The sequence below is a fragment of the Numenius arquata genome, chromosome 2 (assembly GCF_964106895.1).
Source record: "Numenius arquata chromosome 2, bNumArq3.hap1.1, whole genome shotgun sequence".
NCBI classification, from domain to species: Eukaryota; Metazoa; Chordata; class Aves; order Charadriiformes; family Scolopacidae; genus Numenius; species Numenius arquata.
In genome coordinates, this window is record NC_133577.1 from 24460722 (window position 1) to 24480138 (window position 19417).

At 39.9% G+C, this 19417-nt stretch overlaps 1 protein-coding gene across 1 annotated transcript in view; it reads right to left on the bottom strand.

Annotated features, from left to right (window-relative positions):
* Window positions 1-16790, bottom strand: part of NID1 (nidogen 1) — a 48124-nt gene extending 31334 nt beyond the window's left edge. The window contains exons 1-8 of the mRNA XM_074162130.1: window positions 16580-16790; window positions 9175-9474; window positions 7752-7981; window positions 6699-7126; window positions 5437-5586; window positions 3923-4174; window positions 2580-2780; window positions 545-790 (exon numbers count right to left, since the gene is read on the bottom strand). Of these exons, the coding sequence (XP_074018231.1) occupies window positions 545-790; window positions 2580-2780; window positions 3923-4174; window positions 5437-5586; window positions 6699-7126; window positions 7752-7981; window positions 9175-9474; window positions 16580-16783 (2011 nt within the window). The 5' untranslated portion in view covers window positions 16784-16790. The remainder of the gene's footprint in view (window positions 1-544; window positions 791-2579; window positions 2781-3922; window positions 4175-5436; window positions 5587-6698; window positions 7127-7751; window positions 7982-9174; window positions 9475-16579) is intronic.
* Window positions 16791-19417: the final 2627 nt, after the last annotated feature.

The following is a 19417-nucleotide window of genomic DNA, read 5'->3' on the forward strand; positions in this document are numbered from 1 at the left end:
TCCAGATTGCTCCTTTGCTTTTTTTTTTTTTTTAATTTTAGTGCAAACTTGGACAGCTCATCCAAAATATACAGTTCATAGGCTGCCTACCTTCCAAAGATAAAATGCCATGTTTCAAGATAAATTACAGAAACTAGCTCTTTCAATGGCAAATCTCATTCAACTCTTTTGTCCTCTGCTCTAACAATATAAAAAAATTCATTAATAGAGGAACTATAAAGTAGGTAAAGATAAACGATACACTCCATGTATCTGAGCAGCAATAGATTCAAGGTGGTATGGAGATTATTTCAAGGAATTAGGCACAAACTGCACTGAATTTCAAGAGGAGATAATCACTTAAATACTCTTATCCAAGTGAAAAAACAAACTTTCAACAGTCCTGTTTCTCATCTTAACTGATGGACCTGGACTTCTACCGACTAATGCAACGAATTAATGTAACTCATTAATTAAACCCAGCTAAGGCAGGCTAAAAGAATAGAGAAGCCTGCTCTAAATTACTCACAAAACAGAAAAAGAAAGATTTCCAATTCATACGTACCACTGATGGGGCCGATGGAATTACTCATAGCGTATCGCAGAATCTGCTCATCTCGGTTATACAGGACAAACACACTGTCCACCGAGAGCTGCTGAGTAGCAGAAGCAGCATGGTGAGAGTCTTCGTGAATGCATTCATCAAACGAGATGGTCTGGCGCCACTGATAGGCGCCTGTGTACGTGGAAGCAACCCCATCCCTTTCTGGCTCTGTCACTGTGTACTCCCTGGTGGATGATGAAGTGATCACTGCAACATGGCAACAAACACGCTGATCAGAACAGAGAGCAAAAATACTCTGCCCAATGCTATCTGTAGACTTGGGATACAGCATGAGTAGCGTAAATAGTTTCTTGCCTTTGGAATTTCTATGAAAGGGGACGTATTTCCAGGCACTTGACTAGGCTTACTCTTTCTCAGATATCGCAGCCTTGAGGAATGAGTCATATAATTTATCTTGACATATTTTAAAAATTTAACTTTACTTTGTGGGTTACCAGGTAAAGAAAGGAAAGTTTAACTCGGGAAACTCAGAGGTTTCTTTAGATGAATTTACATAATGGGTCTATAAGCTAAGAAGGACAAGAGCCACCTCACCAGCACGAAACTACGCCCACTTTTAGGTCATTGTAGTCTATTGGCCTTGCATTTTTACAGGGTCCCGAAGAAGATGCATATCTGAGACCTCTTACATGCTTCATAACAGTTTTATATATTGTGAAAAATTGTGACCCAAACTCTTCAGAGCAGATCTGGGCTTGCAGATCTTCCCACAAACAGAAAGCTCCTCAGAGCTCCACTATTCTTCATATGGACACCAGAACACACCTGCATCAATCCACTTGCAACGGCTGGCAAAAGCTGGATTTCTGCTAAGTAATGGTGTATCGTATATGACATAGAAGAATAACTATTTGAGTACTGGTAAATCAAATCCAGCCTGAAGGATGCCTCCTTCCAGCCCCTGACTTCCTCCATGGGGACAGCATTTCTGCCAAGGCAGGTGTTCCACAGAGCACACACTGCCCAAACAACTCCTCCAAAACCCTGAAGCGGTTCAGCACAAAGTGGAAGTTTCCTGCTGCCTCCAGCTCTTCATCCTCACAGTCCATAACAACAGGCAAAGCAGCAAGAGGGGTTCATCATTGGCTACCAAAGCCAGACCTTAGCAGATACAAGTTAGCTGAAAATAGTGTAGTTGCATCATTACTATCTTAAACAATCAAAGTGCGTCCTTGAGGTAAAGTGTACTCTCTCCAATATTCATGTGCACCAGAGTGCACCACAGGCTGCTTCCTCTTTATTGCTTTTTGACAGCTGGGCTGGCTGGCTGGCTGCAACACTCCAACCTCACTTTGTTTTTGCTGTGTTGAAACACGCAGAAGCAAAAGAAGGGAGATTCCCGTGTAAATAGTGAAATGAAGAATGACTCTCTACCAAATCTCAGTCTAAGATAAGAAAGAGAGAGAGAGAGAAGTACGGAAGAGACAATGGAGAAATTGGTAAGTGAATTAAAAGGCTCCTAATTTTCTGGTCGGCTGTTCAAATTCAGCTCAAATAATACTGACAAATGCTGTTACTATCACAAGGTACAGCCATTGCAATGCAGTTTACGTGACACATACTGGTAAATAACTGGTTTGCACAGTCTCATCGGACAAGACTTAATCCAATCCATTGGCCCATCACCAAAGAAGGTACACCAGTATAGCTCCTACTGAGGATACTTGTCCAACTGCCATCAACAGCGTAAAAAAGGCCAATAGAAAGGGAAATCAAGAGTCTTTTGCAAACATCAGTTTAGGGAAAGTTAAACTCACTTTTTTCAATAAAAAGATTAGAAATATTTGCATTGTCCCACTCAAAATCCACCTTCTTTCAGGACCTGTTCTTTAGAGGCAAAAAGCAACTTTCTGTAAATCAAAGGGTCCTAAGTACACTCACTAAGAAGGGAATAAAATAACATTTTTCAGACTGTGTTACTTTCTGCTCTGAGAAATGCATATTTTCTTATCATTTCATTCTCAGCAAACCTTACCAGAACTAGAAGTGTGATAGAGTTCAGTGTATGGTTCTATATGGACCGACGCGCCAGATGGAATCTCAGGTATTCTGCCTTCCATTTCTGTGCTGATGGTAAGGTGACCATGTTCATCAATTCCACTGAATTTCTGCTTTATAACCAGCTTCTCATTGTTGCCAAGAAAAGTTACTTCAGTTTGCCGTGTAAACTCACCACCTAAAGAAACAGTATTAGTTAAACCACTTCACAGTGGTTTCTGAATCCTCTTATTCAAAGTATTGCTTCTAGTAAATAAAATATAAATTATTATTTTCTGTGAGCTTTGATGCAGCATAATTGCTACTGTTTCAGATTTCTACAGAAATACTTTCAAAGGTATGCTGATAATATCTTTGGATACTGCAAAGAAAGTCTTTTATTAAGCACTGAACCCACTGGACTGCAAGTAAGTCTGAAGAAGCAGGGTTTTTTTTAATTAAAAAAAAAAGTCCCAACAAAGCTAATAATAGTAGGGCTTATCCTACCAACTAAAATGGCAAAGAAGATGTATATTTCAGGGAAACCTCCATCAGGAATACAGTGAGTTAAAAAAGAAAAAAAAAAAAAAAAGGAAAAAAGGTCAAGTACATGTGTTTCCAAATCAAAACCAAGTGAAACATATGTTGTAAATTCCAGAACAAACTTCAAACACATCAAATCCAAGAAAAACCCAAAACAAATAGTTATGTTCAACTAAATTCATAGTACAGGGCTGTAGAGGATAAAATTTTAAAAAGAAACACATGTTCTCCTAGAACAGATTGGATCTACAGCTTGAGTTCATGAGCACAACCAACCAGATTTGGCCTCAGACTCTCATGAAAAGCTGTAATTGTGAACTGGGGTTTCCCTCAAATAAGTTAACAGAATCATTTGCATCTCATGCAGGAATTGCTTCTGTTAAGAACTTCAGACCTTCATGAGATCTAATTTTCATTTCCCTTTTGCACTGTTGGTACAATCAGGCAATTAACATGTTAGACCTCTTGTAGACGCAGGGGCAGCTTTTTTTTCAGTAGCTCTGTACATTCTAGTACCAAAAAATTAGGTCCTTTTTAAAAATCTCTTTCTTGCACAGGAACTGGCTGAGCCATTCTTCTTTCTAACAGACTTATGTGCTAGTGCAACAACGGTAAATTAAAAAGCCCAATATCTCTACACTGTAAACAAGAAAAATGGTGAGAAGTTTGATTACAGGCAATCAATTTGCAGCTCAGAATAAGCATGTTTTCAACCTATATTGCTTCTAAATACACATTTCTTTTCTCTCAAGACAAAGCACAGCATGTTTTTTAACATTATTTTAATTTAAAAGTTACCAGTAACGCTGAATCCATTTTTATATCCTTGCTGCTCCACAGCAAACATCCATCCTATGATACCTCCAATAGAGGCAAGAGGCAGCAAGGAATACCCCAAAGTCTCTGGGATTGTGCTGATAGCAGTGTAGGCGCGCCCCTGGTTCATCACAACATAGGAGTGGAGATCAGTGTTCTCGAACGTAACTGGAACAGGGTTATTTCCTACAAAGATTCTTCCTTTGACCTTCCCGTTGACCCTCTGAGGAGAACCTGGCAAATCAGTACAATGCATCAGAACAAAATGACGGTTCTCACATACTCTCTAAGGAATGTGTTCAGGGCGTTCACTATGTTAAAAGATATTAGCGTTGAAAGAAATGGCAAACAAATACCCACAGAATTCAACAGACAGCAAACTGCCTACAAACAGTGTTAATTTGCTTACATACATACATACGGGCGTGCATGTGTGTGTGTTGTCATTATACAGATGACTAAGTGGCCAAAATTGCCTGAAGAGATGCCCTTTACCCTAATTAACAATTTTGTCTACAAGGATAACTCCATAAACAGACTAAGCTGCCGCAGTCTCTCTGGCAGGAAGTGGCACACAGACTTCTTTCAAAGATCACGTGTCATATCAAAACCTACTGAATGTAAATTTGTTCATTCCCTATTAGAAGGCTAACACCATTAGGTGTTAGAATAATTGACCTATCACTCTAACCTATTCTATTTCTTGATTCAAAACAATTGACCGTTTTTAGACTGTCCATTTTTTTACAGAAGTAGCTACTTTGGATTGCTAGTTTTCTTCTGTATATGATTTTGCATGTGCAAATTCAAATTCCATTATCATCAGATCCTTCTTTTCTTTCTCTGGAAAATTCAATTTTACAAACTGAAAGCTGGTAAATTTTGCTTTCCTGTCTCATAAAGCACAAAGTCTGCAGTCAGCTATTTTAGTTGTTGAAATGCATCTATACTCTTTGAGTCAAGTCACTATGAGGATTACAAGTGTATACATAAGAAATTCCTTTATGGATTTTACACAGGAACAAAGTTTAAATGGGTATCTAACAAAAATCTGGCAGATTAGCCCTATAGTAAAGAAGCTTAAGAGTCAGACAAAGAGGAGCCACACTCTTTAGTTTGATGATCAGAGTTAATTTGTTCATCCCCTTTGAACTGTCCTTTTCTAGAGTGAGGACCAAGTCAGATTATAACATGTTGGAACTTCACAACTAATTCTAGCAATAAACACAGTTACACTATCTATTAAGTTATGTCAGTTATGTAAGAGCTTATTTTTTTCTACAAAGTCATGTTAAAATGCATAATGTGTACAATTGACCACCTAAAATCATTTACTTCATTCAAAAAACCCCCACCAATTTAGAAATTATAGCTCACTATTTAAAATATCACTGAGACGTATTGAAAGGTAAGTCTTGCAAGAAGTATTTAACTACATTGCCTCATTCAAAAATGAGTAATTGCTGCATATGTACCTAATTTTCAAAAAAAGTTACCTTCTGCAACACATTGTCTGCCATTTCCTTTGTAACCAGCAATACAACTGCAACAAAATCCGTTGGGATAATCTTTGCAAATAGCATGAACAGAGCACTGGTGGCGGTTGTTAGCACAGGTCTCTTGGACATCTGTGTGGTAGCGAAACACTGTAGAAAATAAGATCAGACACACTTCATGTAATTACTATAGTACTCACATATCCCTGGTTCGGTTTAAAAATCTCTCTAGACTAACTTGATTAGTTTTTTTCTTTTTCTCTTTAAGGAAAACAAACAATTGCAGTTGATTTTTGCTAACCTTGCAATATGCAAGTAACAGTCTACTATTTTGTAGAAAACATCAGAGCTTCAGATATTAGAAAACTGTTCAATTCTATTGATTCCAGCAGATCTGTATTAATACAGATCAGTTAAACTGTCTTGGTGAAACTAAATACACTATAATTGTAACCTGTCCTTGTTTTCAAGCCAAAGCAAAAAGGAGCCTTCTCAATCTCAGAACAATACTCATCAGTACAGTACCCAGGACCATGCACTTATTGATGCACCCTGTAATCCTAATTGGTTTACCCTCTATGTCATGGAGACAGCAATTTTCACATCACCTTCAACAAACAATTACTATCTGAGCAGTCAGTCCCACTGTTTTGAATTTTCTACAAACACTTCCTCAGAAGTTAGAACCACTAATCCCACCCTCATAAAACTTAATGCCATGAAACTCTAACCAACAATTTTTACAACAGTTACTATTCCCAACCTTTGTTAAATCACCTGTATTCAGTAACATACCTATGAAAGGAAATAAGACAGGTTTCAGTAGAAATGATCATAAAATCTCTACCAGGAATAGCCACTTAATGCAGCTATTAAACTTAAGGTCATACCTTTACCACCAGTCCTGGGCAAAAGAGAAGGGGAAATCAGTTGCCGCTAAGAATACAGTGACTTTAGGAACACAATTATCCCTACAGGAAGCTCTCCTTAGGAGAGATTCAGGTTCCACAGACACAGTGTAAATGTGCTCTCCTGTGAACTTGACTGAAGCACTAGTTTATTGGTGAGATCTGAATCTGAGATGACATCCAAGTTAACTACCTCGATGAATAACAAAAACTTATTAAATGTGTCCAGATTTTCAGGTATGAAGGTAGTGAGAAGGAAACAGATTATTCTTTTAGTGGTTCAATTTCTTGCACACCTCTGGTCTTTGCAGCCTATCCACCTTAGAAGCATCCAAGCTGTACAAAAGACCTTACCTATACCAGTTTCATCAAATTCTTCCACATCTATGACTTGGGGTTGCTGTGGGGGGAACTGCTGGACATGGAACTGGCGAGGTGGAGCTTTTGCTGTTGGGAAATCTTGATGACTGTAAAAAGACTCAGTTGAAGGTGTTCCTGTTACATCTTGGTATGAAGTCAGAAAGTCTTCTGCAGCTAGCTGAGGAACACTATATGTAACGTGGTGTTGATCCTCTTCTGTGCTGTCCGTACTACTGGTGACATACTGCTGTCTTATTTCAGTGGAGCCATAGTCTGACATAAAAGGTTTTGAAGTCATCTCCTGGTCTTGTTCATTGGACTCCAGGTTCTCCAAAACATTGCTGATCTTGGCAGGCACAATACTGTTGGATGAGCTACCAATCTCGAACACCCAGACACCTTGTTTCCCAGCATTGCTGCTTCTATCAAAGGGAAGCATATGCCAAATCAAAATGATCAAGCACAAGTTGTGTGGTATTTCTACCCTTCACAAAATTTTATCCTTCACTGAGAAATATCAGGACAAAACTGTCAAATTATCTTATCTACATACTCATCTACAGATACAGTTTATTCAGGTATAAAACACCCCTGACAGTTTGGGTAGAATTTTTTCTCAACTCCCAGAGCTCTTTTGTTGAGAATTTCTAGCCTTCTTATCTCCAAGCTGATGGGAACAGAAGGAAATATTCAAACGAGAAAGACCTTGTTAACACTTACTAGAACCCTCTAACTCATTTCCTTTCCTTCTTGTTCACTTCTTCTTTCAAAATAAAAAGAGTTGAAGTCTTAAGTTGTCTTATTTTTAGAAGGACTAAGTATAGAGCAGCTCATACCAGTGACAATGGAACTACAGACTTTTGACAAATTAGACCCAAGTCCTTATATTCCTCAAGAGGGCGGATATTTATCAGTGGCAGAGTTTGCGATTTCTCATGCAATGGCCAAGGGGATCTTATTTTTTCTCATTGACTCATGCTACAATTAAGAAAAACACGGGACTCCTTGTTGTTTTCTTGAGGAGTTTATACAAACTAAGATGCATACCTGTACAGGTTTCTAATGCTGTCTTCATCATTAGCAATGACATTGTAGGATCCTGGCTTTTCCCAAAAGTAGTAGTTTGTAGAGGCTTGACTAAAGCCAACCATAGCAGGAATCCTTCCATCATCATTCTTGGAATATGTACTATAGAACTGCAAACTATCTTCTGGATAAAGGAAAATAGCATAGGAACTGGAGTCAGAAGAGGCTAAAACAGCCTGGAATGTGTTCCTCTGTGGAAAAAATTTAACATCCACTTACTCATGGGAAAATAATCAAGATAGACAACTGAATAACATTTTTTAAAACACAAAGTCAAAATCAGAATTTCCATCACACATAATGCATCATGTACTTCCTAGGAGAAATCAATATTACGCAAGGTTATGTTTTGCTAAGACAGTTTTAGCTTTAGCACGCATAAACACTAAAAAAAAAGCATTATCAATGGTAAATTAATCTGTTAGGAAATAGCCAGAGAGGCTGCCTAAAACATAAGAATTCTGAGTTCTGCAATGTGCAAAGGATGCTATATCATCTCCTTAAAATAAAAGTGATGTGCTAGGCTACATAGAAAAATTCTGTAAACAGAATACTTAAAGAATAGTTCAAGTTTCATGTTGCTGCAAGTGTCTTTTCCTGTAACAATGCTCCTACATACTGTAGGAACCTTCAAGACAACAGCTATTCATTGCTACCAGGGTGCAGAATCATTACTGTGAACACAATGGTTGTGTCAGGTTAGGCATAAGAAATTCAACTTTGACAAAATAAGATTTGCTAAGTTGTGATAATGTTCTCAACTTTATATATTGTGAGCGGCTCATCAGCTGGGATAATTATGATGCATAAAATTACATATCTTTGCAGAATAGTACCTAACATGGTTTAAAAAGGGAAACGGTTTGCAAGTAATACAAAAAAATAACCCCTAACTGCTTCTTCATTCAATACCAGCTACAAAGCATGACCTTTTTGTGAACGCAAAGCCATCTGTCCCAAAAGGGATTCACAGTCTGAAGTTCCTATTAGTCCATAAACCTACCAAATTTTAGACAGTTTGATATCAAAATGACTTAAGAGTCTGTTGAGAAATGCAATCCAACTGAGTTATATTGCACAGAGGGCAAGATATCCTACTATTTCAGTTCCTACCACATCACACAACATTCAGGGAATACAAAGATATCAACTGTGTAGATTAAAGCATTTTCTTTTGAATGAATAAAATACTGTAAAATAAAAATAAAGTAAAAATCCTGAAAACTTAATTTTGCTACAGCCTTTTCAACAACAAAATACTTTCTTAACTGTACAGGACTCATTTAAATACAAAGGAATTCAAGCCTTCAAAACAACAGGTTCTGGTGTTACACTTCAGCTGAACATGTGTCCAATATGTCTTAAAGATCTGATTAACATTCACCTTTTCTTCCAAAGCATGATCTTCTCCCGGTGCCTGATAAGGAGCCACAAGCTTCCAGGTAACAATGACAACACTGCTGGGATCAAAAGTAGTCTCAGGAAAACCTCTTTTGATATAGTCTGATGCAAGTTGCAAAACATCTGAAGATGAATCTTCTCTGTAATACACATTTCCACGTCCACCAGTTGTGTCCACGTCAGCCATAAAAGGAGCAATAGCTCCAAAACTGACTGGGAATTGACCAAGATATTTTTCTTCACTTGAAGGTTCATTCACTGCAATAATCCCATTAGTGACAACCTAATAAAAAGGTAGAAATTGTAAGATAGATACTGTTCATACGGCTGTCTCTCACACCTATGTGCTCTAGATCACAATATTTTCATTGCATTTCCGAAAGAAATTGATCAAAAGTTGGCCTTGTATTTGTAAAGTAATGGAATTTTTTCAAGTTTTTGTTCTATCCAATGTCAGGTGTCCTGGAATCTCAGTTGCCCAAAACTAGAAGTGTACTTTACTGATGGACCAACCTTTTTTTCCTAGATAAAGATTTTAGCTATTTAATTTTAAGATACTTGGTGCCCCTTCTAACAAAGACATACAAAACCACCACGTCACAGGTTTCCAAGTCTTTCTTAGACCAAGACCCAGCGCAACCCCTCCATGAGTCTGTCAAGAATTGTGTACAGATCCTCCCAGATGACCAAAAAGCTCTTCCCTCTTTCACCTTTTACTCTCCTGAAGACCAGTTTCACAATAGCATGACTGGCAATAGTAAGGATGAAGAAAATATTTGCAACAGTTACTTTTTCAGTCAAGCAGCAATCTAGATTCTTACCTGGTGTAAAGCAGAGTGGACTACAGAGAAGCTGTATCAAAGTCATAGCACACCCCCTGGGAATGTGCTATGAAGGCAGAGGAGGATGCTTAATCTGGACAGCTTAGAAAGCTGCCCATTCCTAAGAAAGTCTGCTGTCAATGGAAAACAAAAAAAAAACAGTGGTGGTGGGGGAAACTGTACAGCTCTCTCGTGTCAAGTCATGACACAACAGGCTATGTCATTTCCATGAAACTCTGGTTATGGAGTCAGGATGCAAGTGCGTCAGTTGAGCTTTCCTTGCTACTACAGCACTGCCTCAGAAGCTGAAAGAACTTCTGAGCACAGAACTGGTCTACACATGGACGCCCACCCAAAAAACTACTCCATGCTTAAATATTGTAATAGCTTGGTTACAGATTTCTCTCTGCCTGGCCAGGGCTGCTCTAATTTTCACTTCACTACAACCATCCTCCTAGGAACTTCTCTGCTGCTGTGCAAGGTTGATTGCAACAAGCCGCTGCTCACTCTTGAGATGTGCTGTGAGCACAGCTCCAATACCAGAGGCTATAGAGGCTAGGAGTCAGAATTTTACAGCAGATACAGGCCACCCTGTAAATTCCCTTACAGCTGAGTACCCTGACACAATCCTATGGAAAACTGTCTCTATTTCTTAAAAATACATAAATAAGCATTAACATATATAAGGGAAACTCTTGGTCTGAAAATGCATACGTACTGGCTCAGTGAGATTTAACTGGTGAATGAGATGATGACTAGTGATGACCACCTCTGACTAAAAATGACATAAATATATACATACAGGTAGATGACCAAGTGTGAAAGCCAAACTCCCTTGGCAAACCACAGCTGACTCACGCACACAGAAGCAGCAAGCAAGACTTACAGGTGTCAGGCCCCGAGGCAGTGCATAAACTGCTCACACAGAGCTTTTTGTCCCAAGCCCTTCTTCCAGATGTGTGTCACAGTATGATTCAGACACATACAAGTGTCTTTCTAAGGGTTTGACTACCTGATAACAGGACACATCTGACTACCTGCAGGCAGCCAGGCACTCACCACTCTAGAGCTGCTGCCACACAGGCAGATGACTCAGAAAGGGACAGAGGTCCCAAAACTGGCACCACAAGCTATGAAACTAAAACTACAGTTTCTCACAGGCTTCTCTCACTCACAGGGATTCTTGCAAGTCCAAGAAGAACAAACTGGTGCTGGATCTCTTCACGTGGTCAAGATATTCACAATGTTACACAATCTTTATGAATGTTTGGAAGAGGGTCAGAATGGCCACCGTGACTCAGACCACAAGGCCATCTAGCCCAGTTGCCCGTCCCCAACCATACCTGGTAGCTTACAGATTCAGCAGAACATGAGAAGGACATGCACAAACTCCTCCAATCAGCCTCCAAACACCTTCAGCTCAAGGGATTCCCTGTGGTTTGACCGTTTATTCATCCTCAGTGGATCTCCTTCACGTATTTGTTAAGTCTTCCCTTCAACACATATAAACTTTATGCATCAACAAAATCCCTTAAAAAGGAAATCCACAGATCTGTGACTCATACCCTGAGGTCTCTCCTACTTTTATTTGTTTTCATTCAGGCTCCCAGCTTCCTTTGATGGCCCCTAGTTTTTGTATTGAGATGTACAGTCAAATCCTACCCAGTCTCTCCCCCTACATAATTTCTTCTTCAGAATGAAGACACCCAGCCCATTCATGCACTCCCCGTATAAGAGCTGTTCCCTGTCTCTGATCATTTTCATTGTCTCCCAATTTTCCTTCCCCTTTTCTGCTACGTACATCTGGAAAAAAAAGGAGGCCAATACTAAATATATTCTTCAAGACACAGAGAAATTGTGAGCTATGCAAGCCTGTCAGGGATGTTGGTTATACATGTCTTGGCAACATCTTTTAAAATCCGGACCACCATTACTAGCACTATGTATAGCAAATCAGAAAAAGTGTAGTATGGGAACTCATGCTACAAATCACTCCTTCATATACAGCACACACCTATACCTTGAACCCTCCTGTGGCTACCAAGGGGTCAGAGCATGGCCCCTGCCACAGGCCAGTGGGCAATCAGCTTGGTATATAACTGGATAATGGTTAGCAAAAACCATTAGCTAAACTTAGCAAATATTTCACACAGTGTATCAGAATTTACTTTAAATTGACATATGCTATGTTGTTTGTAAATGTATTTCATTAGCTGCTACAGTGAAAAATACTAAAAAAGTTAAGATCATGTGAAAAAATGGGAAGTTGACTTCATGCATGAATGTATATCTAGGATATATAAGCAGTATATAATATGCACAAGCATGATGGGAACGCAGGTGATGTTAGAAAGGGGGATGAGAGGTGGAAAATTGTGATTGTTTTTCCTCTCATCATTTCTGACTTAACAGTGGCTACAGATCTTAAGATGAACTATGAATTTTAAGAATACAGAACTAACAAGATAGCATGGGTTACCCCAGTGTAGCAATTGCAGGCAGACGTGCAACAGATCTCATCCAGAAAGGTCCCCAGAACGTCTATAACATCTGTACACCAGAAAATGCTTCATATCCTCATAAAGCAAAGCTAAAACTTACCCTAAAAATTAAAAGCCACCAATAAGGCTATACCACTAGATTATAGTAGGGAAAATGGTAGGCATTAAGACATTTTAGCAAGGAGACATACTCCACCTTTAAAGTAATAAATTCAGAGTAAATTAAAAGTTTTTCCCTCCCTTCTTCTTGCTTATACTTTTTGTACACAAGCACCCCTACTCCCACTCTCAATCCTCTTGTGAGAGATGAGTGGTGTTTGAAGTATTTTAAACAAATTCCATGCTCTTCATCAGATTTGGTGTGTGCAGACTTTGCGGCTGCATGGTCCACCATTTATGGCAGAGATTAAAATAACATTAAGAGAAAATACAATCAAGACTAGTTAATACTACAGAACAAAGTAGACTCCAGGAGAAATGACCTAACATTTGTCCTTCCTCTTTTCATCTGTTAGGGCCATGCTTCTGAGTATTCATTTATTTCCTATCTTGCTAAAAACTTAAATGCAACAAGTCATTTTATTAAGGAGATGCAAAAAGTCAAGCCCATTTTCATTTGTTTGTAGTTTATAAATGAGACAGTTCAGTTTTAAATGTCGAGGGAAAGTTTGATTGCAAGTACTCTATCATGCAGAAAACATTTGCGAGCCATTAAAATGAAAATAAATACACAAAGTGTTAACTTTTGCAAAGAGATTTTTAGTGTAGAGAAAGAACATCTATCATTATGGAAAAAGTGTTTTTAGCTTTCCGATTTAAGTATACATTTATATTGACAAAGATGGTGAATAGTATGATTTAACTTTACCATGTTCCTTTTAAAGTTACACACATAGGTTAAATTGTGAATCCCAAAATAAAGAGAAGTAATTCAGGGTGAATACTGAGTTTCATTGAAGTATCATTCCTGTCAAAAGGGAAAGGGGGGAAAAAAGAAAAAAGGCCTCAGGTGGGCGTTGTCTAAAGACCAGCTGTACTGTACATCTTTCCTTTTAGGGTATAACAGTATTTAACTTGACAGGGAACTAACACAGATGTATTTTTAGCATGTTAAACTTCTGGATTACACACATAGTTAACATACATTCCTGGTTTCAAGCAGAACAAATCACACATACGCTATTACAGGTCCATCCTGAAAAACCAAGTGAGGAGAAGGAAGTACAAAGTAACAAAGTACTTCTGTTGAAACAAAAAAGTGTATCCATATGTGTATAACAAAAATTAAACTTTCCAACAAATGAGGTATTTTCCCCTGTTCATTTAGTAGGCATTTTGAGTACTTGAACATTTCTGAGTAAGAGAGTTTAGAAAAGTTGAATTCATTTGTATAATGAAGTGCCAGTTGGCTTAAAGCAGCAAAATTTTCTAATATAAACATGATCTACTACTAATTTAGGAAGTTAAAATTAGTAACAATTAACAAATTGATCCGAGCTTGTCTTAAAGGACTCCTATTCTTCCCTAAAAGGAAGTAATCCCTAATCCTTTAGCTTTTCCACACCAGTGAGCACTAGTGCAAACTGAAAATGCCTTAATAAAAGTGTACTATTAAAACAAATAGATCAGCATGGATTAGTGATAGGATTCAGTGTTATAAAACTTGCATAGGAAACCACCATACTGAAGATTTCACTATGTGAAAGTCTGTTTCCACTTATAGTAAATAAAAGTTCTCTTTTCTGTCTATGAAAAGAAAAAAGTTCTGTTGCCATGGATTTTATGACAAGTTGATACTAAACAATTGTTCCTTAGAACTCCTTGCCTTTTTATTCATGTGTAGAACTAACTCAGACAACTTAGTTTCTCAACTGTTGGAAAAAATAGAAAACCGACATAAATTTTCAACTGATTGAAGGCAAAATTTGCAAAAATCAATCACTCAAGAATTAAGATAAGGTTATCACATTATCCTGGTGAACCATACAGAAAAATGTATTTTATCACAACTCAAAACCTGATCCAGGAATTCCTTGAAGTATTATGATGTATTGCCACTGATACCACATGTTAATTGTATCAGCTTGATAATATTTACTATCAGCTAGCAATACTTCAGTAAATTCTGCTTACTGAGTAACATCATAGAGCTTAATAAGGACTCACTGCCAATATACAATAATACGGTGTATTCTGAAGGTGCAATTAAGACTGCTCAATACCTTTCCTTAACAAATATACTTCTCCTTTCCCTACTCTCATACAGTTTGTACTGTGCTTCTGTTTTGCAATACCTGTGACAGATTAAATGCAAGTTAAAAGCCTCTGCATATTATGTAGACTGATACTGAAATAGCATTCATTATCAGACAGCCTACATTAAAATTGCCCATCCTTAGTACTGAGTAATCATGCTGCAACGGCTCTAAAAGTGATTCTGGAACAGCCTCTGTATGGGTATTCTTACAGACAAAAACTAACTAGAAGTGTTCCTGTTTTACAACGTGGGCAAGTAACAAGGTCATTAAATTAAAGAAACCTACTGCTGTTAACCAATTTACTGCTCTTTGAAAACTGTCCCCTTTCTGTCACTTATCTGACACATTACTTGTTATCTTTGCTTCTCAGTGACTGGATACACAGCTGGCTATCTTTCAAGATTATGTCTGTGCTTCAAAAAGTGTATTTTTTACTTGGGATGGCTAATCAGTGACCAAACTTAGAGTACGGAAGACAAGACAATGATCTAAGAGTCAAACTGAAGTCTGAACTCTACTTCATACTTGTGAATTACTTTGTCTTTACTGCCAGCTTAAGTTAACAACACCCAGACATAACCTCTCAAAATTTTCGATTTCAGATGTGATTTCAGGATTTATCTAGGTAGGAGCAGTGTGGACAATGAAAAAGAGCACAACTTAAGTGGCAGTACTAGTATAATTCAGCGTAATGTAGGCATGTTAAATCTTCAGTGAATACCCATAAAAAGGACTCAAGTACATGGTAACTGCATGGAATTTTTTGAATGACTGCAGCCACATGGGGTCTAGTTTCCCAAGCATTTCCATGTAGATTAGTCCCCAAAGTTGCATCTTAGACCCATGGTGCATGTTGGTTTATTTGGACATGGAAGTGGGTTTTAACTTGATCAGATTAATGCACTGAACACACTGAACCTTCCCTACTAAGGCCTTTCTAAATATGCTAGTTAGTGTCTTCAATTACCAGCCTAGATGGGGTTTCATGGGAAAAGAGGCAATGATAAAACAGCCAAGACTCTAGCAGCCTTCTGAACACACAATGCCATTTTAAACTTTTTTTTTTTTTGGCTGCTTTTGAGCAGCTCTGCTCCAGACAATCTGTCTTCGATCCCACCTTCATATACCAAACGTCCTCCACTAGTTTTAAAAATGCACACACAACTCTGGGATGCAGATTCTGCTACAAGGCATGCACACATGGCTGAGGTCTGCCTGGAGCTCAAAGCCTGCAATTGCTCTGGAGGCCGATTTCTCCTGCACAGGAGACCCTTGAGCAATGAACATCTGAGAATACACAAGACATTAAGGGGCAGAATAGCCCTCTCAGTGCTAAGAGGTACAAGTCTTGGACAAGTCAGGCTAGACTCTCATAGTTCCAGTTTTGTGACTTTGTGTGCTGAAGCACACAAATTATAGACCATGATGAGCGTGTTTCTTAGCGGCACATACACAGAAAACGCCTGGGGATGGTGTTCACCCTGGATAACTGATTACATTCTCTTTACACTTCTGCTGTCTGTTGTATTGCCTCGACCAGACAGCGTGCATCGCAAAGTATCCGCAACAGCCACAGCGTGAGAAGGTAATTAACACGGCCTGATATCTGACTGAACACAATTGGGACAATTCTGCTCTTTGAACCGACCTCTGACCACGGCGCTCACACAACAGACATAAAGCCAACAAGCGCCACCGCGCACCCACCCAGGCAGCAGCACGGAGAGGGGCTACAAGTCCCAAACAGCCTTTCCGACCCTCCGGCAGCCCGGAGCGGGACCCCGCGCCCTCCCCGGCCCCACACTCACGTAGAGGGAGCGGACGGCGGCGCCGTAGAAGCGCAGCGCCGTGCTCAGCTCCAGCTCCGCCGACCGCGCATCGTCCCCGGCCTCCAGCGCGGCGTCGCCGCTCTCCTCCCCGTGGGGCAGCAGCGACAGCCGCTCGGCGGGCAGAGCCAGGGGCAGCGCCAGGGCCAGCAGCGCCCAGCGCGGGCAGCTCTGCGCGGCGCGCATCCCGGCGGCTCCCGGCCCGCGACGGCGCCGTCCCGCCGCTATAAGCGCGGGCAGCGGGGCCGGCCGGGCCGGGCCGGGCCAATGGCTGCGCGGGGGGCTAGCGGGACCCACCGCCCTCCCCGCCCCGGGGCGACCCCGGCACGGCTCCGCCCACCCCGCCCGCCGCCGGGACCCCCGGGGCCCGCTCCCACAGCCCGGAGCCGGAGGAGGGGAGGAATTCTGTCCCGGATCGTGGTTTCGCGCGCCGGCTGGGAGCCGAGGAGCAAAGCGGGGTTAGCTCCGGCACGGGGGACCCAACCGCCTCGGGGGCTCAGAGCGCGTCGCTTGCGGGGTGAGGAACGGGGGAAGCGAAATCGGCGCGGGGCTGTAGGCGTCCCACAGACGCTTTCAAAGCTACGGCTCCCTCCCAGGACCGGTGGGGTTTCTGGCATTGGGAAATGCGGGCTCTTACGTGCAGTATCTTCCACCAGCACGGCAACGGCCGACGCGCTGGCACAAAGTACCAAATTCAACCTGGAACAGAAATATGAGTCCCTATGCTGTCTTCTGAAATCATTTTGACACCAGGTGTTTATTACCGGGGGGAAACGAAGAAGTACACTGGAATGTTTCATAAATTAACTACATCAATGTCAGAGCTGAATTTGATTGTAAAATAAAACTAAAAAAAACCCCACCCAAACAAAACTCCCAACAAATCGGTAAATAAAAACTTCCTGTGTGAGATACATAGAAAAGAAATATAGGATATCTAAATACATTCTTTCTGACTATGCCTTCTTGTTTCATAGCCTAGTCCTGCTCCCAGGAAACACTCAGAAGCAACTGAAGAATAGATATCTTTCATATATTTTTCCTTGTCCATTAAAGCTGTGACACAGTATGCTGTGATACTTCCACAGATGTTTATAGCAGAAAATCACCCAAGGGAAGGCAGCTGAAATGTTACCCGTATGCTTTTTACTTTTCTTTAAATGCCTGCTCATTTTTTTGGTAAGAAAACATAATTTTGCATTTGGCGAATTGCAAGAGCACAAGACGTTCCAGGTAGAGCTCTAACAATGTCCACCAAAAAGAGAGAAACGCATCTGTATATCTAGTCACCATTATTATCACTGGCAACTATTTACAACTGACTTCTATATTTCAGTGCAAACAGCCACCGAGACAAGTAGCACGGTGGCCTGGGAGGAAGACAAGTCTCTCCACACAATTCAGATCTCACTGTACTTTTACCTGCAACTTCCCTCCATATTTTCCGAACCCATAAAACAGTATCTGGTGGATTCAGGTGTGCCTGGCTAACCACTGCTACAAAAGTAGTCTCTTGGCTGGATCACCATCTCTGAGCACAGTCATATCCACAAAGATGCCTCAAGATACCCAGCTGAGGTATCCTTCTCCTTGTTTGACAAATGGATACTTAAACTACAAGCAGTTAAGCAAACTAACTTCTTACCCACATTAAGCATGTACACTGGAATACTACCACGCTCAAAATCATCCTCCCATTTACAACCTCCCTTCTCCAGCATAAGCCTATTTCCAAACCTGTAGAACCTAAAGGCAATGTGTGCTTGTGTGATGTAGCTCCTTAGAAAAGAGGAAGCCTAAATTAAACACCTCCAGAACCACATATACACATTCACAACATAAAAATGTCATTTCTGTTAGGCTTGAAGTTTTCCATAGCCACATTTTTCCTCAATAAAAAAGTCAGCCTCAACAAGAGGAAGATATAAGCACAACAAGAAGAAAACTCTGAGAGGATATTGCTTTCCTGTCAGATCCACATGATTTCCTAGTATTATGTCCAGAACTTGGAAGATGAGGACCACTGGGAAGCCAGAAAATTACTGTAGTAAATTTGAAATTGCTTTGAAGGCTGAAGAGTTAAATATCTACATCTGCATGTTTAGAACACAAAGTAATAGCCATGTTATGGTAAATTTTTGGTCCATTAGTCAGTATATTGTGATTGTTTAGTCTATTTTACCTTAAGAGGATTGCAGTGTTTCTGTTGTAGTTGAGTAAGTTTACCTTGTATGCAGCTCCCACTTTGACTAGTAATAAGAATTGTTAGTTCTAAGACTAAAAAAATATTTCTAGTTGTCCTTTCTAGCATCTTCAATAATGACTTGAAAAAGGGATGGAAAAGCATCCTTACATATGATGTAATTAATTGGGAGATATTAATTGCTAACACCAACCAGAATGGAGAACGCAAAACACGTCAGTGAAATTTAGGAAGGGAAGAAATTCTTTCAGATGCAAATTGGAATATCACCAACTAACACACCATGGAGAAAAATCTTCCAGAACTTTGCTAGTAAATTCCGAGAAGAATATCACATTTTCAATGGATCATAAATCAGATATGACAGCAGTTTACAAAGCAAGAGTATCCCCAGAGCAGCCACTGAGATCCTGTACAATAAATTAGCAGGTTTTATTGTGTTACAAGGAGGTAGTGACATTTTCTGAAGGGATATAATGACACTGCTTTTCCAGAGATTTCACAGAAAATTCACCACTGGAGAGAATTCAGAGTGAAACAATAAAAAAAGATCAGAGGACCAGAGGGAGTGATGTACAAGGAATTGTTAAAGAACTGAACATGTGTACTTGGCTAAA